Here is a 27083-nt window from a genome sequence, read left to right on the forward strand (position 1 = left end):
CTCTGAGGATTTGAATTACACATAAATGGGGGAATCTTAGGTTTTGTTTTTAAATTGGAGGTAAGGAAAGAAGAGAAATATATTAGGAGAAGGGCAAGTATTCAAATTAATGTTATTTAGCTTATATGTTTTTATACATAGAAGAAACGTTTCTGTGTCCTTTAAACTTTTTTCCTGAGCTGTAGGGGGAAAAGGAATTTAAAAAAAAAAACCTGGAAGTAGAAGAAAATAGGAGTAAATTTAACTTCATTTAAATTAAAAATTTTATATATTAAAAAGATATTTGGACACTCGTGTATTCCTGCTATTAATGTAGTTTCTGTATTTCAAGTATTATAATATGTAATTCCAAAAAGCCAAATGTGAAACTGAAACAGCAGACAGTTTTCAACTTTATCCTTTAAATTTGTATATTAATCTGACTCATCTAAAAGTACTCATTACATAACGAAGTATTTAAATTAGTAGAGTAAAAGAGGTGAGATGTAATTGATAAAAACTATGTCTATGTTCTTTACTGTGTTATTTTGAAGGGTGGATAGAGAAGAGTTGTCCGTAATGCCTTTCATTGCTGCTGGATTTACAAGGGTATGTACTCACTTATTTGTTATACAAGTATAATTCAATTTGAGAAATTATTTTATCTCAGTTCAGTACCCAGCAAAAGCTTTGAATTAATTTGAAGAAAAAGAAATTATTGTCTGGCCGGGCGTGGTGGCTCATACCTGTAATCCCAGCACTTTGGGAGGTTGAGGTAGGAGGATCCCTTGGGCCCAGGCATTTGAGACCAGCCTGGGCAACATAAGGAGAACCTGCCTCAATCATACTTAAAAAAAAAAAAAAAAATTACTGTCCTTGTTTTACAGTTTGGTGTAACTTTGTTTAACTTTATAATCTGCTAATCTAATCTATAACAGTTCATGCTCTTAGTCTCTCAAAATTATGCCTGCTAAAGTCATCTAAACATAATAAAATCTCCTTTAATGGCATATTCACTAAAAATTATACCATAGGATGTATTGTTATGATGCTGATATGCATACATGCAAATTTTTAAGCCAGTTTAAGGATTCTGGAAATAAGGCAACCCAAACACAGCTCTCTTTCTCTCCACTCCTAGCTTCAATGTGTTGGTTTCTCTAAGCCAAAAGGTTACTTGGGGCTTTGGTCAGCTGGCTGCAAATGAGGCCTTAGGAATCATACAGAGAGAACTTAAGTAAGGCTGACCCTTGGGCAGATTTGTAGCCCAGGTTTGTATAAGTAAGGTAGTCAAGAAATCTCAAGCTGTGAATTTAGTTTCAAGTTTTCTGAATGAGTAGGACTCCTAAGTGCCTGACAGAAGCAAATACAAATCTCCCCAGAGGAAGACAGCTTCATCTTTGCCTGCAGAGGATCTCCATAAATAATTGCTCAAGGGCAGCAGGCAGCAGTAAGTCAAAGCTAGAGTCAATCCACCAGGTGACAGGGCATCCCAAAGAAAAATTATCAGGGAAAAAAGCCTAGTAACAGACCCTCACATCCCTCAGAGACTAGTTATGAGACATGAATTATAAAGCAAGTATGCTTACTATAGGTAAAGAAATGAAAGATAAGCCAGAAAATATCTGCAAGGAATAGGAAACTATTAAAAGTATCATGGCAAATTTTATGAAGAACAAAACTGAATTGTAAGAAATTAAAACACAATAATTGAAAAATTTAAAACTTAGTAGGTCACATGTAGCACAGAAATACAATGACAGGAAGTAAGTTAGGTGAAGAAATGTGGAGGATAGTGTGTGAAGTTTTGTGTGTATATATAACTGGAGTTCCAGGAGAAGAGGAAGGATGGAACAGAGGAAATATTTGAAGAGTTACTAGCTGAAATATTTCCAGAACTGATAAAAAACTAATTCATAGATTCATGAATTCTGACATATCCAAAGTAGAGTAAATTTTAAAAGAGGACACATCCTAGTGAAACTGCAAAAAATTAAAATTAAATTTAAAAAAATTTAAAAAATAAAAATAAAAAAAGCTAGAGGAAAAAAGATTACCTTCAAAAGAATGACACACTAACAACTAGCTTCTCAGCAGCAACAAGTGGAAAAAAGAAGACAGTAGAATAACGTGTTTCAATGCAGTAAAAGAAAATAACTTCCTTGGGAGGCCGAGGTGAGCGGATCACGAGGTCAGGAGATTAAGACCATCCTGGCCAACATGGTGAAACCCCATCTCTACTAAAAATACTAAAATTAGCTGGGCATGGTGGTAATCCCAGCTATCTGGGAGGCTGAGGCAGGAGAATCGCCTGAACCAGGCAGTTGGAGGTTGCAGTGAGCCGAGATCGCACCACTGCACTCCAGCCTCACAACAGAGCAAGACTCTGTCTCAAAAAAAAAAAAAAGAAAAAAGAAAAAAAAAGAACTTTCTAGAATTTTATACCTAGCATGTATATCTTTCAAAAATGAAGGTGAAATAAAGACTTTCAGAAATGTGGACATTGAGAGAATTTGTAACTAGCAGATCCTCGCAAGGAAGTTCTAAAGGATATACGTCAACCAGAAGGAATGTGAATTCCAGGTGGAAGGTCTGAAATGCAAGAGATGAGTAAAGAAAATGATCTGTATAGGGTAAATATATATTTACTATCTGAAACAATAATGTCTAGTTTGATGAGAGGATACAGGGAGAAAGAGACTACAGCCTTATATATCCAGTCAAGTTATTGCTTAACCTTTCTTTTGGGGATATACATAAAATTCAGAGATATATTTCCCCAAGAGTTCTGTCTGAGGAAAATAATTCAGAAAAGGACTCTTAGAAGCTTCCACTTTCTAGTGAAACTTAGGGGATATATTTTTCCCTCTGCCTTGGGTTATTTGCTTACCTACAGCCACACGAGGTCATTAAGCCTTGTATTTGTTTGAGGTCTCTTTGAAAAGTACATAGATGCACTGTTGGAAGTTTGTGTTTGGTGACTGCCATGTTTGAAATTCTGCCCGAGAAGTCTGTCAGCACAGTTCTGTGGACCAGAAAGAGCATCCTGGTAGAAGGTCAAGTAAATCGTGGTCCTTCTTAGTATTACTATTAGTATTACTTCCTAGTAATACTATTTCTTAGTATTACAGTGTTATCATGGAGCTAACTTGAAAAGTAACTGACACACACACTCTTGCTACACTCAAGCCTGTGCACCTTAATCAAGGAATCCTCTGAAGACTTTGATGGAATCACTTTTAGGTGCACACCCCTGTGAGGACATGTCCATGCAAAAAGCCCAAAAGCTTAGCAGTAGTCACTTTAGAAGCACCTGACTTAGGAAATGTGGAGGGTAGTGGCAGGCTCACCATGTTGTAGATGAGGAATTCATATGGGCGACCAGTCCTCAGAGACCACAAGTGGTAACTAATCTCATCCAGAGTCTTACTTTTGTGTAACAAAAGGATGCTCACGTTACTGAGAAGAACAATTAGACCTAGAGGAAGGGGATTCTCCCAGTCACAGCTATAGGCAGTGGTGCCAAGGCTTGAATCTGAAAGCTGACACCATAATGATATCTCTGGTATAGGGGATGGCGGGTAGGAAGGGGCATGAGCTATTTTGTGGATTAGCCATGATTCAGGATTGAAAAGTAGATGGAGGACCTGCTAGCCTTCTCAATTGGATTTGGCCATTGAGTCAGTAGACTTCACTGCTGGGCGTGCCTTAGAATCCCCTGAATAACATCCCATGGGAGTCTGTTTCAGTTGGTCTGGGGAGGGGCCTGCATGCTGCTGTTTTTTCAAATTGCAGGTAATTCTAATATGCAGCTGAGGGCTGAGAACCACTGGGAGAGGCCTAGCAAAGATGGGCTCAGGTCCTAGCCATGGGTATGATATGCTTTGGAGAAAGTGACGTTAAGTTAGCTTGGAAGACTGTAGGATTTATAGTCCCAGCCCCTTTCATGGGAGGAGGTTAAGGGAGACGAGGCTAACTGCTGTTTAAGCAGAGGGAATAAGCTTGCTTTCTGAGGATCCGTGGACCTGGTTCTTCACCCTTCACGCCCTGTGGGATCCTTGGAACAGAAACAAAAGTTGGCAAGGGGCAGGAAAGATGAGATGTTTAGATAAAGAGAGATGTTTAGATAAAGTTTAGACACGTATGGCAAAACAGAAGTTTTGGGGGGGCGGAACAGTAGGAGCAAGATGCTGTACATTTGGTCACGTGCTAGTTTTTTTTACCTTGGTTTTCTGCCTTTGGGATAAAAAAGTTTGGTGTATGCATAACATTCAGACTCAGTAAAAAGTCTGATTGCATGCATGGGAATCCATTTGTGGAACTGGATAAATACACATTCCCTCCAGAGCCCCCACATCCCAAGATCTTACCTGCAGAAGAACTGAGGACCCCTCTCTGTCTCAAGACCACCATTCCTTGTCTCCTGGAGTGGCACAAGCACTATGTCAAGAAATCTTTTTTCCTTGTCCCTGCCCAGTCAGAAGTGGGTTCTTGTCCAGTGCTTTTGGGTGTTCCCGTGGGGTCTTGGCTGATGGAGATGTAGACAGCAGGTCTAGCATACTCCTCCCCTCTCAGTTGATGGGAGCTGGCAGGCATGTCACCTCTGTCAGACCTCTGGGTGAGAAAGGGGCTCTGTTTTGGCCTATAGGTATAGGGTTTATCATGCTCCTGGCCAACAGGTCTTGCCTTCCCCTGTGGGGGTGACAGTAGCTGTTCTTTACATTTATGCAGCAGTTTGTACTTAAAATGCTTTCTCCCATTATCTCTTTTTATTCTCACGGTGACCTTCACTGCATAGGAACAGTATTATTTTTCTTGCTTTACAGTTGAGGAAGTAAGCTCAGGAGTGTTAGATGCCTCATATACAATCATACAGCTTTTAAGGCATGAACCAAGGGCTAGATTTTTGGGTTGCTTGACACCCAGACAAGACCCTGATCACAGTTCAAACGGGACGTTTGCATTCACCATGGTAGTAGAAGGAACTCTTCAAGGGGACCCCTGTCGCAATTGGTCTGGCTGGGGCTTATGGATAGTGATCTGCAGAGGCTCTGCCTCTTAGGCATCAGCTTCCTCCTCAGCCGGGTAGAGTATTGTCCACTTATTGTGCAGGTAAAAAACAAAGAGCACTTTAGAAACAGGGGACTAATGCTCACAAATATTTTTACGTCTGAATCGAACTATGTGGCAGAACACAGTGGCTGCTAAGATGTCTTCATGGAGTATGAAATTTGATGGTGGAATGGGTCCATCTTCTCAGAACTATGTAATTCACTTTGCTGTGAGATATTTCCACTATGTAAAGGTTATATAAAATACTTAATGTCCACAGCTATAAGAGACACTGGGCAAATCCATCCATGACTTCTGCCAGTGCCTCTGCTATGGAAGATAATCATCTTCCGGCTTCACTGAGCCGCTGTTGGAGGTTAGTTCAGGAAAATGTTGCCCATGTCCGGGTTTCCCTTGTGAAATACGGGTGCAAATAGAAATGCATGTGTATTTTTGCTTATTGTAAGCTTACATGACTTTAAAAAGGACCAAATACTGTTCTTGAATATACTCTGAAAGCGTAATATAAGTAGGAGTTTAGTTAATAAATTTCCTCCTCTACATGTTCTAGCCTCTGCTTTTTCAGTGACATGAAAACAACCAAAATGCTCTTAACGGAAGATGCTGAAAGAAAAGCATTCTTTTCTTTTCTTTTTAAATGCAAGGCTGCTAAATGATAGAAGGAAAAGCATTCTTACACCCTATTTTTTAAAAAGCTAATTTGGTGCCCATAAATTTTCTCTCTTACTAATGATAAAGTATTTTTTAGATTTCAGTTGCCAAGTTGAGAAGTTTGTTAAAAGAGTTATTTTTATTGGCACACATAAAGAAGCACCTTTGTTTATCCACAAAATTCCTCTTTCTGTTTGTAGAGGTATGTGGAAAACCCCAACATCATGGCCTGCTACAATGAACTGCTCCAGCTGGAGTTTGGAGAGGTGCGATCACAACTGAAACTCAGGTAATTCTACCACTTCGGGAAAACCCTCCAGGCCACACAGGGCAGCATGGCAAGTGAGAACTTTGATTGTGGGGATTACTTTTGAGCCATAAATGGCCTCTTGCAGATACGGGATTGGAGAGAATGGAGTGGCAGCTCCCCTCATACAGACTTTTTGGAGTCTGCCTGGATGTCTAATAAATGGTCATTTTAGTAATTAGAGACTCATATTTAAAGATGGAGCCCCCAAATAATAGTAAGTTTAAAAAGCAGAATATAAACTGCATATGCTGGATTATGTTTTGTTTTCTAGAGAAAAAAATGGTTTTAATACACATACCCCCAATCTATTAACTTTAGTTATCTCTGGTAGGTGACATTTTTTTCTTCTCTACAATAGGCATTTTATCTGCTCTTAATAAACAGGGTTTTAAAAAAATAGTTTTTAAGTGAAATGAGTAGAGGCCTCATTCTTTGTAGAGTAAGAAAAGCAGAAAAATTAATATAATTTTATCAGCTTGACAAAAGAAAAATAAAGTCGGCAGCTTCCTATCATTTTAGGTTTCTTCCTTGGATGTTCAACTATTCTTTAACATTTCCTTTACTAGAGATCAAAGAGAGAACTGGGTCATTTCATTTGCATGTGCCCAAGACAGTCAAAGGGGATCAGAATGGGAGTACCAAGATTAATAAGGACCAGTACAGGGTTCCACGTGTAAGGAAGATAGGTACTTTATAGACAAAACGAAATGAATGATTAGTGGGCATAGTGTGAGTTAGCAAAGAAGTGCTGCTGAGCAGAGGTGTTTGAAGGCTGGTGTGGTATACAAAAGAGATTTTTTATGCTGCTAGATTTTGCAAGGAAACTTAAGGTAGATTGTTGCCCTTGGGCCTGCTTTTTTCCCCACTCCTGGGTCATGTCAGCCTGGCTGCAGCACTCCCACAGTGGATTAGGCTACTACCCTCTCTCAGAGGAGAGCAGAATTTTGGAGCAGTAGGTGAAGTTGGAGCTTATGTTATCCAATCAAGAATCAGAAACTGAGACCCAAGGAAGTTAACTGACTCACACCCAAGATCTTGTAAGCAGCAAATGGCAAAAATAGTCCTTTAGACTGAAATCCGCATTTTCGAAACTGCATTCATTCTTTCTCCCATCTCTAAATCTGACTGTAATCTCAAACCTTTTCCTCCTGTATACCTTAGCTGTCATCTACCTTGTGGTCCTAAACTAAAAACCCCTGTCTCTTCTACATAGATCCCTAAATCCAGTCACTCACCAAGTCTAATTGATCTTACTAATTTTTGGAATCTGTCCACTTAATCTTCATCTCTACTGCTACTCTTAGTCTAGGTCCCTCTCTTTTTACCCGGATTACTGAAAGCACCAATTAGTCTCCCTATATCTAGTCTTGATTCCTTCTTCATTCTCCACACAGACGTAACACATAATTCCATTTGTGTTCTGTTCTGTAACACCCCAGATAGGCACCCACTGCCTTCAAGATGAAGTCCAGACTCCAAAATGTAGCCTACAAGGGTCTCCATGGTCTGTACACTGTGTACCTCTCTGTCCTCATCTCCCATCATGCCCTGCTTTGTTCTCTGTGCTCCCGCTGGCAGCCAAATTATGATGTCCATTATACAGGGAGATATAAAAATATAAAGGGAAAGGAAATGTGAGACTAGAGAATTGGGAGAAATAGAGTCTTGTTCTGTCAGATGCTAAAATGCACTAAAATGCTGTAACAAGTAAGGGTGTCACTGCTAGATGGTAAACTAGAATATAAAAACCAGAAGCAGGCCTGGTGTGGTGGCTCACGCCTGTAATCCCACCACTTTGGAGGGCTGAGGCAGGCAGATCACGAGGATGGAGTTCAAGACCAGCCTGGCCAACATGGTTGAAACCCTGTCTCTACTAAAAATACTAAAATTAGCCGGGTGTGGTGGTGGGTACCTGTAATCCCAGCTACTCAGGAGACTGAGGCAGAAGAATCGCTTGCACCTGGGAGGCAGAGGTTGCAGTGAGCTGAGATGGTGCCATTGCACTCCAGCCTGGGTGACAAGAGTAAGACTCCATCTCAAAACAAAAACAAAAACAAAAACAGACTTGGATATATTTAAGAATTTAGTATATGATTGGCCAGGCACGGTGGCTCCCTGCACTTTGTGAGGCTGAGGCGGGTGGATCTCTGGAGGTCAGGAGTTCGAGACCAGCCTGGCCAACATGATGAAGCCCTGTCTCTACTAAAAAAAATACAAAAAATTAGCTGGGCTTGGTGGTGCATGCCTGTAATCCCAGCTACTCGGGAGGCTGAGGCAGAAGAATCACTTGAACCTAGGAGGCGGAGGTTGCAGTGAGCGAAGATTGAGCCACTGTACTCCAGTCTGGGCAACAAGAGCAAAACTCCGTCTCAAAAAGGGGAAAAAAAAAAAAAGAATTTAGTATATGACTATATGGCATTTTAAATCAACACGGGAAAGGGTGGACTTTTCAGTGACTAGAATTGTGATAGTTGGTTAATTAGTTGGAAAGAAAATTAAGCTATGTTCCAATCTCACGTCCTACCCCCAAAATGTACTCCAATGAATTAAAAACCTAAATGTGAAAAAGTAGGGCTACATAAGTACTAAAAAATAAAAGTGGACATACGTAATTGGATGACAAAGTCATTATAAACTAGCATCTATAAAAGCCACATTTTATAAAGGAAGATAATCAGATTAGACAACGTAAAAATGTTAAGCTTATCTACAGTTAAAATAAACCTTAAATAATGTTTAAAATTTAGACAAATTACAAACTGGGAAAAATGTGTTTGTAACATATAGGACAGACATTAGGTTAATGTCCTAATACATGAAGAGCTTTGATTAATCAATTTTAAAATGATCAATTGAAAATTAGAAAAATATTAAAAGATGTTCTCAAGCAGTTCACAAGAAATATTAATGGCCAATAAATGTGAAAAGATGTTCAACCTCACTAATAAAGACTTGCAAATGATTTAACATTTTTTATTTACCAAATCTGCAAAAGCTAAACAAGTATGATAATACCCGGTAGGGCTTCTCACAGATCCATTTCCTCCAAGCTTGTTATATTGGAGGTGAGAACTTACTTCTTACTGTTTTTTGCTTATTTTATTTTTTGATTTTTTGAGTCAGAGCTTAACAGAGTCTCACTCTGTTGCCCAGGCTGGAGTGCAGTGGTGCGATCTCTGCTCACTGCAACCTTCACCTCCCAGGTTCAAGTGATTCTCCTGCCTTAGCCTCCCAAGTAGCTGGGATTACAGTGGTACGTGCTACCAGGCCTGGCTGATTTTTTGTTGTTGTTGTGTTTTTTTAGTACATGTGGGGTTTCACCATGTTGGTCAGGCTGGTCTCAAACTCTGAACTCAAGCAATCCACCCTCCTCAACTTCCCAAAGTGCTGGGATTACAGGCATGAGCTACCACGCCCAGCGTGTTTTTTGCTTTTTTAAAAAAATAATTTTATTGAGCTGTAATTTACGTATTATCTCCTGGTTTTTTTTTTTACACGCTAAAAATGAGCTGATTTTTATTGGCTAAGCTATTGTCTTTAGTGGGACAGTTTAGTAATACCAGGAATAATGTAAAGGCATTGTTTTATTTATTTACTTATTTAGAGTCAGGGTCTCATTCTGTTGCCCGGCCTGGAGTATAGTTGTGTGATCACTGCTCACTGCAGCCTTGACCTCTTGGGCTCAAGCAGTCCTCCCACCTCAGCTTCTCAAGTAGCTAGGACTACAGATGTGCACCACCAGCCCAGCTAATTTTTTATTTTTTGTAGAGACAGGGTTTTGCCATGTTGCCCAGCTGGTCTTGAATTCCTGGACTCAAGTGGTCTGCCTACTTCTGCCTCCCAAAGTGCTGGCATTACAGGCGTAAGCCACCATGCCTGGCCAGCATTGTTAGTTTTAGAGTTTACTTAGTAGTATCTCTGCACTTTATAAGCAGGCAGTTGTTTTCTTTTTTTCATCTTCTAAGGCCAGAGAATCTTAAAATCATTCTTTGGGAGATTCCTTATACAAGGAAAAAACCTGGAAGCAACCTAAATGTCTAGTCATAGGGGATTTATTGAATAAATCATAATATAATCTTAGAATATTGTATAGTTATTTAAAGTGATAAAGAATTACAGTTATTGATATGGAAAGATTAATGTGTAATGTGCCAGTGAGAAAAGCAGATTATAAAACTGTAGAGTATGATCTTGTTTTTGTATACATATTACATATGCATTTTGTACAAGGTAATGCCTAGAACATTTTTCAATGCTTATTGAAAATAATTGGATTTTTTTCTATAAAATAGAATGTTGAGATGTCTGGATATTGGGATTTCAGGTTATTTGATCTTATTATTTTTAAACAGCTTTATTGAGGTATATTCAAAGGATTTTAGTGTATTCATAGAGTTGTGTTTCAGTCACCACAATTTTAGAACATTTTTATTATCCCCAGCCCAGGCTGGAGTGCAATGGTGCAATCTCGGCTCACTGCAACCTCTGCCTCCTGGGGTCAAGCAATTCTCCTGCCTCAGCTTCCCGAAGTAGCTGGGATTACAGGTGCCTGCCACCACGCCCTGCTAATCTTTTTTTTGTATTTTTAGTAGACACGGGGTTTCACCATGTTGGCCAGGCTGGTCTTGAACTGCTGACCTTAGGTGATCCACCCGCGTCAGCCTCCCAAAGTGTTGGGATTACAGACATGAGCCACCGCCCCTGGCCTAATCTACTTTCTATCTCTGCAGATTTGCCTATTCTGGACATTTCATGCACTGTGTGATCCTTGTGACTGGCTTACGGTTTTCAAGGTTCATTCATGTTATGGCATATATCAAGACTTCATATCCTTTTATGTCTGCGTAATATTCCATTGTATGGATACACCACATTTTGTTTATCCATCCATCAATTGATGGACATTTGGGTTTTTTCCACTTTTTGACTTTCTGAGTAATGCTGCTATGAACATTTGTATATAAGTTTTTGTGTGGACATAATGGGGCTGTTTTCCAGAACGGGGCTGCACTTTTTTACATTTCCACCAGCAGTGTAGGAGGGTTCCTCACTAATACATGTTGTCGACTGTCTTTTTTATTATTCAAGTGGGTGTGGTATAGTGTTCCATTTATTTTTGTTAATGTTTATTTTCTAATTTTTTTCAATAAACATTGTTACTTGTATAATTTTTAAAATGTTTTCAAACACGAAAGATGTGAGAAAATGCTCACAGAAGATGGCTAAGTGAAGAAAGCAGGAAGCAAAGCTAGTCATTCCAGATGCCCTCAATTTTGTGAAAATAATTTGTTTAAAATAATAGGTACAAATGATTGACTGCCTTCTCTTTGCCAGACTCTGTGCAGTATTCTTGACTCTATTATCTTATTTAGTCTTCATGAGGACTCTAAGGTGGTGAGAGGGGAGGCTTGATGGGGTTCAGTCACTTGCCCAGGGTCCCACAGCTGCTGAAGAGCTGGATTTGACCCTGGCGTGTGGCCACCCTGGCCCACTGGCCCAATGTGTCTTTCCTTCACACTGGAAGGAAAGATACCACAGTGTGTGCATAGTGATGATCCCAATGGAGGGGCTTGCAGGGGGATGTTTATTTCTTCTTTATGTTTTAAAATATTTTCTCCCTTCCTTATAAATCAGACGAAAAATACATTTAAATAAGTTAATGTAATAACCCAAGATTTTATTAGATTTTGTAGTATTTACATTAATCATTCCTTTTTTTGTTTACTCATAAAGGGCTTGTAACTCTGTATTCACTGCATTAGAAAACAGTGAAGATGCAATTGAAATTACAAGTGAAGACCGTGTTATACAGGTTTGTTATTTTGGAAATCTGTCTTTCTGGATTTCTTGTTTTGTTCCAGTTTTTAGGATTGAACCTCTCCAGTATGATTTTTTTTTTCTTTTTGAAGTTCAGGAGACCAGTTTTTCCTTCGAGGATTATCAGAACAAAATCAATAAAATATGTAATTTAAAATAAGCTCTCTGTAGATTAGAAAACATACTAACAATTAAGGTCTTAGAAAATACCTGTAGAAATACCACATTTGCGTTCATTATTTCCACTAGTTTGTTTGTTTGACAAGGAGAGACTGAAATGGGTGATTGCTGGCGGCTTGGGGGTAGTGCTGTTGTAGGAGGGGGAGTGCTCTGACCATAACGTCTGCAAGTCTTTCACCTTTCTCACTGTTTTTGAAGATACTTTGCACTTACAGAAATATACTAGAAACAACTAAAAGTTTCAGAAATAACATACCTAGTAAGTACTGAATAAATTACACATTATTAGCAAAGTGAGTTTATATGACTTAAAGCAACATAGCTTAAATGCTTTCAGATAACAGCAAAAAAGGGAGTTGCACCAGAAAAAACGTTCCTTTTGTCTGAGAATTAGCTCCACTTTGATTTTACTTCTGGGCTCTCCAGTCTTTCACTTTAATGTGACTTGTGACTTCCTTGTTGAAGAGTTGATGGTGTTGACTTTGAGTTGGTGCCTTGAGAGGCAGCGTGAGCCAGTGTTTGAGGGCACAGGCTTTGGTGTCAGACGGGCCTGGGCTCCATCCTGCTTCAGCTGAACAACTTTGGGCAAGTTGCTTAATCCAGCTGAATCTGCTTTCTCATCTGTGGAAATGGAAATGGAAGTAATATTAGTAAGAACAACAGCTTGCCTTTTGTAAGGATGTCATGAGGACTAAATGAGTTAATGTATGTGAAGTGTTTACTATAGTGCCCAGTGAGGAAAACAGACCCTGACAGATAGTATCCAATTATTGTTTTATCATCATCACCATTAGCACATGTACAGTTTTCCCATACATTTTCTGCTTATCTTACAGTCATATTTGAAACTTAACCATAAAGCCTTACATTTGTAATTACTTCCTAGTTCATAGCCTGCTTTCCATACACATCATTTCTTTGAACCATATGAAAGAGACGAGAAATGTTTCATTCCCATATCCGGATAAGAGTCTCGGAGGGATTAAGTGACTTGCTGAGGTCAACGTTTGGAGGGGGAGGAGAGCCTGAGTGTTTTGCACTCTACCTGGTGCTTTATTCCGTCATGCCCCCGCCCCCACCCCCCACCTAAACAGCCCTGATGTAGCAGCTCCTGGTTTGGCCCTGTACACATCCCTTTGCCCCTGTTGAAGTGGGAGTGGGCCTGCTGCCCTCCTGGAGCCTCAGGAGAACATAGCAGAAAGCCCAGCCAGGTGTCACGCAAGCAGAAGCTCCTCTGGGCTCCAGAATTCTTCATGGGTTGTGTGCTTATGGCTTCAGAACTGCCACGGTGAGGTCCAGGCTCCTGAGCTTTTTCTGGGGAAAAACCTGAAGGGCTTAGGTCGAAGACCTTTGAATGTCCTCTTTTTCAAAATGACTTTTAATTCACTTTGTGTTTTTTCTTTTGTCTCCCTTCAGTATGCAAATCCTGCATTTGAAACAACAATGGGCTATCAGTCAGGTGAATTAATAGGGAAGGAGTTAGGAGAAGTGCCTATAAATGAAAAAAAGGCTGACTTGCTCGATACTATAAATTCATGCATCAGGATAGGCAAGGTAAGTAAGAGGTCAGTACCTTTTTTAACTTTCACAACAGAGAGAGAAGGAAGACTTAGTGTTCATTGAGTACTACCAGGTAATCTCAGTCTTACTCCTCCCAGCAGTCCAGGGAAGTATAGGGAGTGTTATCCCTGTTATATCCATTTTGCAGGTGAGGAAACTGGGGTCAAGAAAATGTATAATATGATTAGCCAATAAGCAAAGTAACTTGAATTGGCACTTAGCAACCATTGTTGTTATCTTTATAGTAGGTGAATAACTTGATCTTTCTAATAACTGGTCTTCTTAGTTGTAGATGTTGGCAAATGGTTCTGGGTAAAGAATTGCTAGTAAGGCAACACATTCTCAGAACACATCTGAGCCCAGGATTTCTCCAATCCTCGTTAATTCATTGAGCATTTTAAAAATGCCTTCTGTTAGCCAGACACTGTGCTAGATTCTGGTATGGAAAGAAGAGCAAAACAAAAATTCCTGCCTTAGAGAGCTCATATTCGAGGGTTGGAAACAAACAAATAAAAGTAACCATTATTCAATAATGTAAGAAGTCACATAATCATGATGCTGAAAGAACAGGCAGAAGAAAGGCAGGCTCAGTCTGAAAGGTTGTTTCTCTGAACCGCAGCCTCTGATAGTGCCTCATTGTGACAAATTTTAAAATATGATGAGAAGGAAAACACTACTGCTTTTCACAATCATTTGTGGTCCTTTCTGCTGGACTTTTTTTTTTGCTTTTGGAAGTTGGGTAGAGACTATTAATCTGATTATTTCAAACATTTGAAAAATTGGTGACTTGTGCTGCCTGTTCTGTGGAGGCACTGATGGAAGTGATACTCTCTCCCCTATGGCATTTGGCTAGTGCCTATCTTGTGGCACAAAACAGCAGCTTACCACAGGGGCAGGGTGCTGTGCAAAGCTTATACTCCACTCATCTTGGACCCCATGAAGATACCATGAATTGGCATGTTTCTCTTTGTCTTCCCTATGTCTCTGAGCACACAACATTGCCTTGAAGTGAGAACAAGGAAAGAATAGACCGGCTGCAGGGACCCAGTGAAGCCCTGCCAGGGGAATGACAAAAGTAGGCATAGCTCTTATTTTGCCTTCAACTTTTCTGTCAAGGATTTTTTTTGTTTTTTGTTTTTGTTTGTTTTGTTTCGGTTGTTTTTACTAGAGGAAGTGGAAGGTCCTCTAGAAAGAGAGGTACGAAAGCTGAGATGGATGAAGAGACCCTCAGGTGCTCAGGTGCACCATGTAGGTGAGGGCAAGTTTTCCTTTCCATGGTTGAGAAGAGCATACTCAGAAGGAGGCCACAGAGCAGCAGTCATCCGAGACCACAGCAGCCATGGTGGGGGCGTTACTGTGGCCACCTCAATCCTGGCATTTAGGTTCTTTGCTACTGCTGGATGAGCCAGTGGTTTTGTTGTGAGGTTCAACTGGGTATGAACCAGGATGGGCCTTGTACACCTTGATATGGCAGAACTTCCACTGAGACATTCCATGTCCCTCTCACTGAGGGGGCAAGTAGAGGTAAGGAAGGGATGCGCTCTTAAGTGCTGGGCTCCATCCAGTTCTGTGTGAACTGTGTCTCACCTCTGCTGGGGTTGTGCTGTTGGGCACCAGGTAACAAAAGGCCTCAAACTTGAATAGCAAGAGACCTGCTCTCTAAAATTATACTTATTGTGAGCAAAGAATAGGAAACATCATCAAATTATTGACCCCTATACTGCTTTCCTTTTTTTTTTTTTTTTCTTGAGACAGGGTTTCATTCTGTCACCCAAGCTGGAATGCAGAGGTGCAATGGCCTTGACCTCCTGGGCTCAAGCAGTCCTCCCACCTCAGCCTCCTGAGTTGCTGGGACCATAGGCACATGCCATCATGTCTAATTTTTTAATTATTTGTAGAGACGGGGTCTCCCTATGTTGTCCAGGTTGGTCTCGAACTCCTGGGCTCAAGTAGTCCTCCGATATTGGCCTCCCAAAGTGTTGGGATTACAGGCGTGAGCCACTCACTGCAGGTGGCCTATACTGCTTTATTTCTAAAAAGAGCCTGGGTATTTGTTTTGTGTTTCCCAGTTCTTGGGGAGCATGGAAAAGTGACCTTTATCCTTTGTTAGCAACCTGCTGGTCTATGGGCAACATGGCAGCAGGGGAGGCCGCTGAGCTGGCCTGTGTTTTGAGGTGAAAGAATCCATAATTCCATCTCCAGGGAGCAGGGCTTGTTGAGGGGTCAGCAGGCCTTATGGAACAGTGGCACTGTGATCAGGAAGGGGAATTCAGGCATCTGCTGGGTACCAACATTGCAGAATGGAGACTCAGGAAATGGCCAAATGGCCAGGAGTTGGGGCCTTGGAGTGTCAGATACTAGGTGTTGGATATTGAAGTTGGACCTTCTTGGGGCAGAAGAGAAATTTTGATGATGTTCAAGCAGGGAATGTTATAAATGTTTTCCATCTCCACAAACCCCTGCTGCCCGTTCTTGTCAGTGGCTCCTCTTTTGGGTAAAAATAACAGGTATGTTGATTTCCAGCCCCTTGCACTCATGTGTCTTTGCATCCTGTATGTATATCCATCCACCTGACTCTTCTTTTTTCTTCCCCAAGACTTGTCTATCAGGGCTCTAGAACCCATAGTCTCCCATCTTCTCGGATACCTAAACTTCACATTGTCTCTTCTCTTTTAGAAATCTTTTTTTTTTTTTTTTTTCTTGAGACAGGGTCTTGCTCCATCACCCAGGCTGGAGTGCAGTGGCACGATCTTGGCTCACTGCAGCCTTGATCTCCCAGGCTCAAGTGATTCACCCACTTCAGCCTCCCAAGTAGCTGGGATCACAGGTGTGTACCATCACACCTGGCTAATTTTTTAAACATATTTTGTAGAAATGAGGTCTTACTGTGTTGCCCAACCTGGTCTCAAATTCCTAGGCTCAAGCAGTCCTCCTCCCTCAGCTTCCCAAAGTGCTGGGATTACAGGCGTGAGCCACCATGCGTGGCCTCTTAGAAATCTTGATTTTTTTTTTTCCTCCCTCAGAAACTGTGTGTTATCCTTCTTCTGCCATTTAATGGGTGCCGAATAAATGGTGGCTACTTAGATGCCTATGATGATGATGTGCAGCTGCAGAACTCTTTAGCGTTTCAAAACTTTGACCTTTATTAGCTCCTGTGCCTTTGCTTTCCTCTCTCACTGGCTCCCCTTTTCCTACTCTTCTTCCTTCTATTTCTTCCCAGAGTTACCAGAACTCTGGCCTTTGCCCACTATTGTTGTCCCTCAAAATGCTTCTTTGTTGTTGAAGTATCTTTTCTGCTCTGTAGAAATCTCACACTTCTCTGGTTTTAGTGTCAGCCTCTTTTCCAAGGTCTGGTTCAGCATCCTGCTATCATCTTAATTGTCTAGCAATGGTTTTCTCTTATCTCCCATAAACAAAAAACCCAATCTCTCTTCCAACTCCTGCTGTCTCTGCTCATGGACCAACCTCACAGTTGCTTTGACTTAGATTCCTGAAATGGTTTTGATCCCTTCCTGCCTGTTGGTCCCCTCCATCAAATCCGCGAGCATTGATGGCTATTAAACCCCTGCTTTGAGGGTCCACTGCCTGGGCCTGACCTTGTTCAGGGCCTTCTTCTCACACTGTGGAGTTACAGCGTGTAACTCTGTCTCCTTGTCCAGGATCCTCCCTCTCCACTCAGTCCACCATTTACTACTGCCTCATTAGTCTTACTGAGTCATCATTTTGTCATGTTGCTTCCTCAGCATAGAGCTCATAGTCCTCAACTTGGCTGCCAGGATTCTATAGTTGAACCTCAGCCTACCTTTCCCATTCAGTAACAAAAGCTCCAAGTGTTCTTTGACAGTTTATCATGTGCATGCACTGTGCTCACCCTGGTGATAGGATGGCTGGATGATGATGATTTAATTCTCAAGACAATGGGTGCCAAGAGGGACTGCATCAATAGCCAGAGAAGCCCAGCTTGGTGCATAGCTTGAGGCAGACAGAAGGGAGGTAGTAGTCTTACTCCTGTTCTGAGGGGAGCTTGGCCTGGAGAAAGAGGCCTGTGCAAACCACCTGTACCCAAACCAGCTCATTTACTGAATGTTTACTATATGTTAGGACTTTGCTAAGAGTTTACATGAATTACCCAACCTAATCTTCATGATAGCATTCTAAGGTAGTACTGTTATTATTCTCAGGAACTAAATCTTTTTATTTCCTTGAGACAGAGTCTCACTCTGTTGCCCAGGCTGGAGTGCAATGGCGTGATACCGGCTCACTGCAACCTCCGCCTCTCGGGTTGAAGCAGTTCTCCTGCCCTAGCCTCCTGAGTAGCTGGAATTACAGGCGCCTACCACCATGCCTGGCTAATCTTTGTACTTTTAGTAGAGACGAGGTTTCACCATGTTGGCCAGGCTGGTCTCGAACTCCTGACTTCGTGATCCGCCTGCCTCAGCCTCTCAAAGTGCTGGGATTACAGGTGTGAGCCACCGTGCCCAGCTGGAACTAAATCTTATATGATATTTATGCAAGTAAATATTTTTTGTTTCCACTGGTGACTGGAAAACTCTGTTTTCCAGTGACTCTGTTACCCAAGCCAAGCCATTGTCTAAATTGTCTTACTTCTTTAGATGGACTGTGGAACTTTGGCTGGAATGACCTGTTAGCCTTGACTTGGGATCGCTCAGCCACCCAAGTCTATTCAGAAAGGAGAAGAAAATCCTGAAAATGTGTGTATGTGTATGTATGTGTGTGTGTGTGTGTGTGTGTGTGTGTGTGTGTGTATACATGGAGTCTCGCTCTGTCACCAGGCTGCTCACTGCAACCTCCGCCTCCCAGGTTCAAGCAATTCTCCTGCCTTAGCCTCCCGAGTAGCTGGGACTACAGGCACATGCCACCACGCCCGGCTAATTTTTTGTATTTTTAGTAGAGACAGGGTTTCACCACATTGGCCGGGATGGTGTCAATCTCTTGATCTCGTGATCTGCCTGCCTCAGCCTCCCAAAGTGCTGAGATCACAGGCGTGAGCCACTGTGCCCGGCCTGAATATATTTTTTTAAATGCTCACTGATTGAATTGGTCCCTGTAATTTTTTTTTTCTCTCTCTCTTTATAATGTAACAGCTTTACTGAGATGTAATTTCTGTACCATACAAGTCACCCGTTGAAAGTATACTATTTGATAGCTGGGCATGGTGATATGTGTCTGTGTTCCCAGCTACTTGGGAGGCTGAGGTAGGAGAATCACTTGAGCCTGGGAGGTTGAGGCTGGAATAAGCCATGGTTGTGCCACTGCACTCCAGCTTGGGTGAACGGCGAGAACCTGTCTCAAAAAATAAATAAAGTATACAATTTGGTGGGTTTTAGTATATTCATGGTTTTGCAAATGTCACAATTTCCCATATTCCCCTTGATAGTGAGCTTCAGAAGTAACCCTTAGACCTGTCTCCTGAAGCCTTCCTTCTAAGGTAGGCATGCAAGTTGTGGATATGGAGAACAACCCACTTATTTCTGCCTAGGGAACCCTGTTTAGTCCTTGGTGGTTTTGGACTGCAAGCCTCGTCCTCTGGGCTGAGCTCCGCCTCAGAACTGTACTAAGGCCCATGCCTCCCTTCTTCTCCAGTGTGAGCTAAGGACTGAGCTGGGCTTTCTGGCTGTTTTTTGATATAGCCCTTTTTTTGGTGCCCATTGTTTTCAGAATTAGGAAGCGTCAGTAATCATCCTTTGATTCTATCAGAGTATCCTGGTTTCTTTTTGATCTGCTTTCCTAGAGGAGTCTGAAGATGAGCTCTTACATTGGTATATGGATGCAGGTTGCCATGTACCAAACTAGAATATTTCAGAATTGACCTGGAGTAGGGCTCTGGATAGGAAACTTCAGCTAAGCCAACAAGGCTGCTGTGGTGCTCAACTCCTGGCCTGGATCAACTCTAGGTCCTGAGGGACTCTGGAAGGCTAAGAAGGTTATGGTATACCCTAGGGGTTCAGTGTCCTACTGTGGGTTTTAGGGATTTCCATAGCTTAAGAGCCTTGGTGATTTCTTGGAGGAATTCATAACATTTTAGGATGGTGACAAAACCCAGCTCCATCTTGGCTTTCCCTACCACCCCAAGATAAAGGGAGTCACCATGACCCAGTTCTCTTGCTGTAGTCTTGTTCTGCATAGACTTCCTTCCCCAGGCTGCACTTCCTGTCTGAAAGAATCCCCACGTTCTGTGTCTGATCAGGAGAGCACAGCTAATGTGATTTCAGCCCTGGGTTTTGAGGTTTCATTGTTTGTTTTACTTGAGTTTGGTCCTGGCTGTTACCTCATCCTCCACACCCCATATACAGGGGGTGAAACCTTCACACATCCCAGAGGGGCCTCTAAGCCATTTAGTTCACTTCAGAAGCCGGTAGTGGTCACATAATGGCCCCTTTTGGCCCCCAGTCTGGATATTCTTCCCCTCTCAAACACAGGGGCAGAGGCTAAGCCCCCTCTTCCACTTCAGCAGGTGGGAGTTTTGAGAGGAGGAAGTGAGGGGGAGTGCCCTTTATTTGTGTGTCCAGGACCCCTCTTGTCTGCAGATGGCCACTGAAAATATATGGCCACTTAGACTATGGTGACCTGACTTTAGTCAGCAATTTAGAAGGAGACGGACTTTGGAAGTTAAGAAAGAATTGTCTGATTACCTGAAATCGGTTTAGGGTTGAGATCGTTTTTTATCTTAATTGCTTTAGCAACGTAAGTGAATCAGAACTGAAGTGGAAAATGTTTTTGGGTTTCTGTTTTCAACACAAAATATGATGATGCTTACATTCCATTTATAGGAGTGGCAAGGAATTTACTATGCCAGAAAGAAAAACGGAGATAATATACAACAAAATGTGAAGATAATACCTGTCATTGGACAGGGAGGGTAAGTGGAAAAAACAAGTACATCAGTCATCATACAGTGTTTTGGGTTATTGCAGAATTTGCTTTGAATATTTAAGTTAAGGACTGCTGACAGAAGTGTTAAGGTCAGGTGTCATCACAGAATGGCCTTCCAGGGTAGTGTTTCCTTGGTGACTTCCTCATGGCTACAGTCTGACCCTCCACTTGCAGCGCACAGCCACCGTACTCTGGGCAGTCCTGTTTAAGCTGCATGGATACACAAGAAACCAAAGTATTTGTTTAAATCAGAATGTCACTTTAGTAAGCTGTATGAAATACTAACTGGTAGACTCCCTATATTGAAAATATTTTTTACCTAATTTGATAGGCTATGTATTATTTCTGCAAAGGCCTATCAAATTAGATAAAAATATTTTAAATACTAACAGTTATGGACATTCTTATATAAAACAGATGTGACTGTAGATTGGAAACCAGTATATATCAGGAGCCTAAAAATTTCAGACAGTTTATCTCAGAAACCTATCTTAAAGAAATAATATGGTAAGATGAAAATTATGAATATGAATTATAGAACACCTAAAATATTGCAGCCATTAGAAATGACAATCGTATTCACAGGTTCTAAGATTAGGGCCAAAAAAAGTAGAAATGATGATCATAGAAAATTAAATTACCTCATGCCTGTCATCCTAGCACTTTGGGAGGCCAAGGTGGGAAGATCCCTTGAGCCCAGGAGTTTGAGATGTGCCTGGGCAATATAGTGAAACACCCATCCCTACAAAAAATTTAAAAATTAGCTAGGTGTGGTGACACACACTTACCAGTTTTCAGGGGACTGATGTGGGAGAATCGCTTGATTTTGGGAGGTCAAGGCTGCACTGTGATCGTGCCACTGTACTCCAGTCTGTGCAACAAAGTAAGACACTGTCTCAAAAGGAAAAACAAACAAACAAACAAAAAACAAATATGAGAAAAGTTATGATATAATGTTAAATGCAAAAAGTAAAATGTAAAATGATACCTAGTGTTTAATCTCAATCATGCAAAGGAAAGAAGGAAAAAAGAACAGGAGAAAGTATGGCAGCGACAGTTGTAGTAACTACTGTTGTTTAATTGAGCCCCCCTCCCTTCCTGGCCAGTTCTCAGTGTCTGGTAGATGCCACTTCATTCCATCCTAACTGCAGCCCTGTGAGGTTGGGGCTGTGATCATCTCCACTTTACAGATGAGGAAACTGAGGCTTAGAGAGGTCAGGTTTCTAGCCTAGGGGTCCAGCTGCCAGCGTGAGGCGCAGCCAGGCTGCAGACCTCAGCACTGACTGCACGGCTCACGTGCTTTGTCACCAGGCTTTGCTGCCAGTTGGTGATCGCCTCAGGGAGATGGATCTGTGTGGGTTCTCTGTTCTGATTCTTTGCCCTTTTATGTCCTTTCCAAATTTTTTGTGGTAAGTATATAGGGATTTGATTATCAAGGGGAAAAAATGAAAAAACTGAAGGAACAATAAATAAATGAGAAGAGTCAGCAGCCTCTGAGCTAAGCCCTCGTTGCTTTGTTTTAGAAGTCTAGTTAGCCACGTTCAGTGTGAACCTCAACTCCCAGTGTGGCCTGCGGCTGTGGCCACCAGTGACTGTGAGCAGATTGTTTGTTGGAACTTCAAGAAAAGCATCAATATAAAGGGTTGTGAAAATAAAAACATGTTAAGGAACTAAAGGCTCTTGGTTGGTTAACATGCCGTTCATTTTAAAAAACATGTATATTTGATTGTTTCATGATTAATTGGGAAGAATTTTGTCATTTTTACTGAAGTCACTTGTACAGAGACACCAAAGGATGTTTGTTATCTCTTGTTTATTTATTGGTGGCCTTGGTCACAGTAAGAAGAAATGTTCTCAGAGCATTTTGTGTATTATAAAAGGGAGGTGCCATTTTCGTAATAAAAAATTAACAACATATCCATCAAATTAGAGAGTCAGAAGAGAAATAATGCATTGTTTTTTACTTGCAGAAAAATTAGACACTATGTGTCCATTATCAGAGTATGCAATGGCAACAATAAGGTACGTAAGGAGAGCCCCTGGGACCCCAGGAACACCCTAGCAAGATTTTCAGCAATCAGAACTAATGGCTTTTAAAATTCACTTTTAGGCTGAGAAAATACCCGAATGTGTTCAGTCTGACACTCATACAGGTATGGTGCCCCATATTTATTCTTGGAGTTCGTTGAGTTTTTGGAGGAAAAAAATAACAGATCTTTAACTAGCTTGCCTGGTGTAATAGTGGGATTTTCCTCAGCCTGTGGCAACATGTCTCTCCTTGACTCCCCAGGTTGGCTTATGAGTCAAAGGACTTGAGCACCTGTGAGCATTCTGACAGGTGCCCTGGGGTGGGTCTCTGAACCTGTGAGGGAAAGAACTGGTCAACTGAAATGCATGAACTCATGTGAAGTGTGGTTTTATAACCTCATTTATGCTTTGAGAGGGTTGGGTGATTATCACACAGTCCTTTAACAGGGACGTCTTCATCTGTCCTGACACTTATACTGCCAGCCTACAGGGAGGTAACTGGGCCCCTTGCACTTGCCTCACCTGTGTGTTTCTTTCTTTTTTTTTTTTTTTTTTTTTTTTGAGGCGGAGTCTCGCTCTGTCGCCCGGACTGGAGTGCAGTGGCCGGATCTCAGCTCACTGCAAGCTCTGCCTCCCAGGTTTACGCCATTCTCCTGCCTCAGCCTCCCGAGTAGCTGGGACTACAGGCGCCCGCCACCTTGCCCGGCTAGTTTTTGTATTTTTTTTTAGTAGAGACGGGGTTTCACCGTGTTAGCCAGGATGGTCTCGATCTCCTGACCTCGTGATCCGCCCGTCTCGGCCTCCCAAAGTGCTGGCCGGGCGCGCGCGGTGGCTCAAGCCTGTAAACCTCTGTGTTTCTTAACCATGCCTTGGACACCGTCTGCTCATCCCCATAGCTTTGTTACTGCAAATGCGTTTCCCTGACTTGGAGTCACCTGTTTCCTTCAAACGTGTCATGGCTTCAGTAAGCCACTTCCTATTCTGGTCCTCACAGATGAAGGGGCTGGGCTGGGATGGTGAAGAGCCACTCCAGCTTCAGGCAGGAGGTGCTCCGTCAAGTGTCTGCGTAGACACTTGGTGTGCCACCCTGCCTTGCCTGAGTAGTGTGCTCTGCTTGCCCAGCTGGTCTGTACGAGCCTCTAAGGAGAAGGCTTCCCTTCATGCTGTCGGTGATACGCTTTCTGCCTTACCAGAACAGTTCATTCGTTCACTCTAGGAACATTTACTACATATTTTTGTGAGCACTTAATGTGTACAAGATACCTGTGCTAAGTGCTTTAGGTACAGCTTATTTTAATGAAGCCTTAGAATAATTCAAAGAGGTAAGCATTTTTAGGTGAAATTCTCTTTACAGGTAAGGAAACTGAAAGTTTAAATAATCTGCCCAAGGATCTCCATCTAGGAAGTGGCAGAGCTAGCACCTGAATCCAGGAGGGCTAACACTAGGGCTCTGATGAACAGTTTTTACAGGTGCCCCAGGAGCAATCAGAGATTTAGTCTGAAAAGAAGAGAAACACATTGACACAAAGGAACAGAGCAAGCGATAAGAAGTGATCCGCAGGAATGAGAGAGGGCAGTGGGTGGTGTCCTAGGCAGGGATATGTGGATTTGAATAAGAAAAGAAGTGTGAGCGGAAAAGCATTCCAGCAATAAAAACAGGCATAGAAGAGGGAAAGTACAGGGCGTGTTCCAGAAAAAGCAAGTACTAAATTTTGACTGGTATAAAAGGTCAGTGGAGAAAGAGGTATTTGGGTCAGTAAGAATCCTGAAATGCTAGGTGGGAAGTTTCCATTTTCATCTGTAGACACTGGGAGTCTCTGAGGATTTGTGAGTCAGGGAGCAGCGTGATGATATCTGAGCTCTGAGAAGCTCTTAGAGCATGTATGTAAGATGACATGGAAGGAGACACCAGAGAGAAAGAATACCAGCACTGCCATGGTCGAGAGGAAAGAAAACAATGGCCAGGGAATAATAAGGTGACGACAGTAGGAAGAGAGAAGAGAGGCCAGATGTGATGATGGTGTGGGACTAGAGAGAGAAAAGCAAGAAAGTCCTTGAAAAGGTGGTTTCTGAGCCTGGAGATTCAAGGAGTAGCAGTAGGGCTGGGGAGGATGAATGTGTAGAGCTCTACTTGTGAGGTCCTGCTGGGCAGTCAGGTGGGTTTGTTTATTCACCCCTTTGCCCATTTATTCTACAGATTGCTGTTGAGTACCTGGTGAGCACTGGCTTCTGTGTTCTGCAAAGAGGTTAGGACTAGAAATGAAAATGTTTCTGGCCAGCCAAGCATTAGCAAGTAGCACAGATGTGGTTGTGATGGAAACCAGGGATGGCAAAGGGGAATGGAAACTTTGAGGTTACAGTGGAAGAGAACAGCAAGAAAAGGAGAGGAGGGGTGAGGTGGATTCCTGGAGACCACCTACCTCCAGAGAAGGAGGAAACAAGCAGGAAAGAGGGGTTAGAGAGAGTGGGGGAGTCTGGAGAGTGTTGCTGAAGCTGAAGGCAGGGAGAACGGGAAGCATCAAGACTGGTCAGGGCTGCGGCCCACATAGGGAGGGAGGGGATATGGAGCCAGAGATGGAATAGTTTGCATTCAAGAGCTTGTCTGTGACCTGCAGACGTACAGTTTCTGGAGAATGGCGAGGGCAGAAGCCAGATTGCAGGGGCTGGAGGCGTCAGAGTAGAAGCAGCACGTGTGGGCCAGTTATGGAGAGTCCTGCGCTGCAAGTTCACAGGGGGCTTTTACTTGGTTTTAAGCATTTGTTTTTTAACTCTTAAGAATAGTACCATATGGCTGGGCGTGGTGGCCCACACCTGTAATCCCACCACTTTGGGAGGCCGAGGCAGGTGGATCACCTGAGGTCGGGACTTTGAGACCAGCCTGACCAATATGGAGAAACTCCATCTCTACTAAAAATACAAAATTAGCCAGGCGTGGTGGCGCATGCCTCTCATCCCAGCTACTCAGGAGGCTGAGGCAGGAGAATCACTTGAACCCGGGAGGCTGAGGTTATGGTGAGGCGAGATTGAGCCATTGTACTCTAGCCTGGGCAACAAGAGTGAAACTCTGTCCCAAAAAAAAAAAGAATAGCGCTGTAAAGTAGATATGACTATTATTTATATTCCTTTATTACAGAGGAAGAAGCTGAGGCTCAACAAAGTTCAATGAACCAGGTGTGGTGGCTCATACCTGTAATCCTAGCACTTTGGGAGGCCAAGGCGGGTGGATCACTTGAGCCCAGGAGTTTGAGACCAGCCCGGGAAACATGGTGAAAACGTGTTCCTACCAAACATACAAAAAATTAGCCGGGCGTGGTGACACGCGCCAGTGGTCCCAGCTACAGGGGAGGCTGAGGCACGAGAATTGCTTGAACCTGGGAGGCAGAGGCCACAGTGAGCCGAGATCGCGCCACTGCACTCCAGCCTGGGCGACAGAGCAAGACTGTCTAAAAAAAGAAAAAAGTTCAAAGACAGCCTAGAGCTGGGCAGCCAGGATATGGCAGAGCTGGGACTGAGAGGCAGAGTCAGTGATGCAGTCAGAGGAAATGTTCGGCAGGGGGAGCATCTCCCAAACTGCATTTACATCCAGGCCATTTGGTCATTTTACTTGATCAACGCTGACTTAGGAGTTTTACCCATCCCACCCAGATGAGCCACCTGCCCATTCTACCTCCCCCCTTAGCAGCATAACCAGCTTTATGTCCAAAGTTCTCAACTGGCCATCTTCACTTGAGAAGGCAGGGTGGAGCTATTATAGGCCATGGCCCAGCCAAAGTCCTTGGTTACACACAACAGAAATCAATTCTTAAGCAGAAAGGAGTTGTGTTTTGGGTTTTTTGTTTGTTTGTTTGTTTGTTTGTTTTGGAGGAAATGGGGTTGCTTACAGATTGGACAAGAAAGCTCTAGAACTAGTTTTGGAAAAGGAGGCAGGAACCTGGGGAAGCTGAGCAAATGTCCCCACTGCCCTAGGCATGCCATAGGAGCACTGTGCTTAGGGGGCCCCTGCTGTCACTACTGAACTTTGAGCACCACTGGCCCTGTTGAGGTCTAGTTATAGGGTGTTGCTGTTCTTACCACGGTAGCATAGCTTCTTCACACCTCGCTTCCTTGCCTCACTCACTCAAAAGCAGACTCATTTGGCTGGGCCTGTGTCACCTACCCTATCACTAACTGGGTATGGAGCAATGGAGTCTCTGGCCTTCTCCCTTCCATAGTGAGAGGACTTAGTACTCCCTAGACATGGGAAGGAAGGTTCAGGGTCTGAGCATCCAAAAAAGTAATAAAATCCCCATACATGCTCCCTTTTCCATGGCCCATGTGTTTTCACATGACACTGTCTCACTGAGGACACCAAATTGTAGTGACCATTGTCCAATCTATTGACTTGTTCTAGGTCAGGCCATGAGCCTGGCTGTAAGCATACAGAAATGAACATGAGTCTCACTGTCCAGTGGCAGGAGAAAATAATTTGAATATGCTGTGGTTTATAGTACCACACTGTGGAAAAGCTGGGGGATGCTTCCCAGCAATAATGATGATGATGGTTGACCTGGTATCTGGAGAGAAGGAGTGGTCATGCAGAGGACAAGGTGGG

General features: G+C 42.6%; 1 protein-coding gene across 5 annotated transcripts in view; it reads left to right on the plus strand.

Annotated features, from left to right (window-relative positions):
- The window catches only part of PDE8A (phosphodiesterase 8A), a 159804-nt gene that overhangs the window by 97253 nt on the left and 35468 nt on the right, over positions 1-27083 (plus strand). For 4 of the 5 annotated variants that reach the window (XM_010369860.2, XM_030931145.1, XM_030931143.1 and 1 more), the window contains 7 exons: positions 534-588; positions 5904-5992; positions 11747-11825; positions 13427-13564; positions 20362-20450; positions 22435-22486; positions 22575-22617. In XM_010369860.2, the coding sequence (XP_010368162.1) occupies positions 534-588; positions 5904-5992; positions 11747-11825; positions 13427-13564; positions 20362-20450; positions 22435-22486; positions 22575-22617 (545 nt within the window). The remainder of the gene's footprint in view (positions 1-533; positions 589-5903; positions 5993-11746; positions 11826-13426; positions 13565-20361; positions 20451-22434; positions 22487-22574; positions 22618-27083) is intronic. The other variant, XM_010369862.2, reaches the window with a different exon arrangement.

This window comes from Rhinopithecus roxellana, chromosome 5 (genome assembly GCF_007565055.1).
Source record: "Rhinopithecus roxellana isolate Shanxi Qingling chromosome 5, ASM756505v1, whole genome shotgun sequence".
Lineage (NCBI taxonomy): Eukaryota > Metazoa > Chordata > Mammalia > Primates > Cercopithecidae > Rhinopithecus > Rhinopithecus roxellana.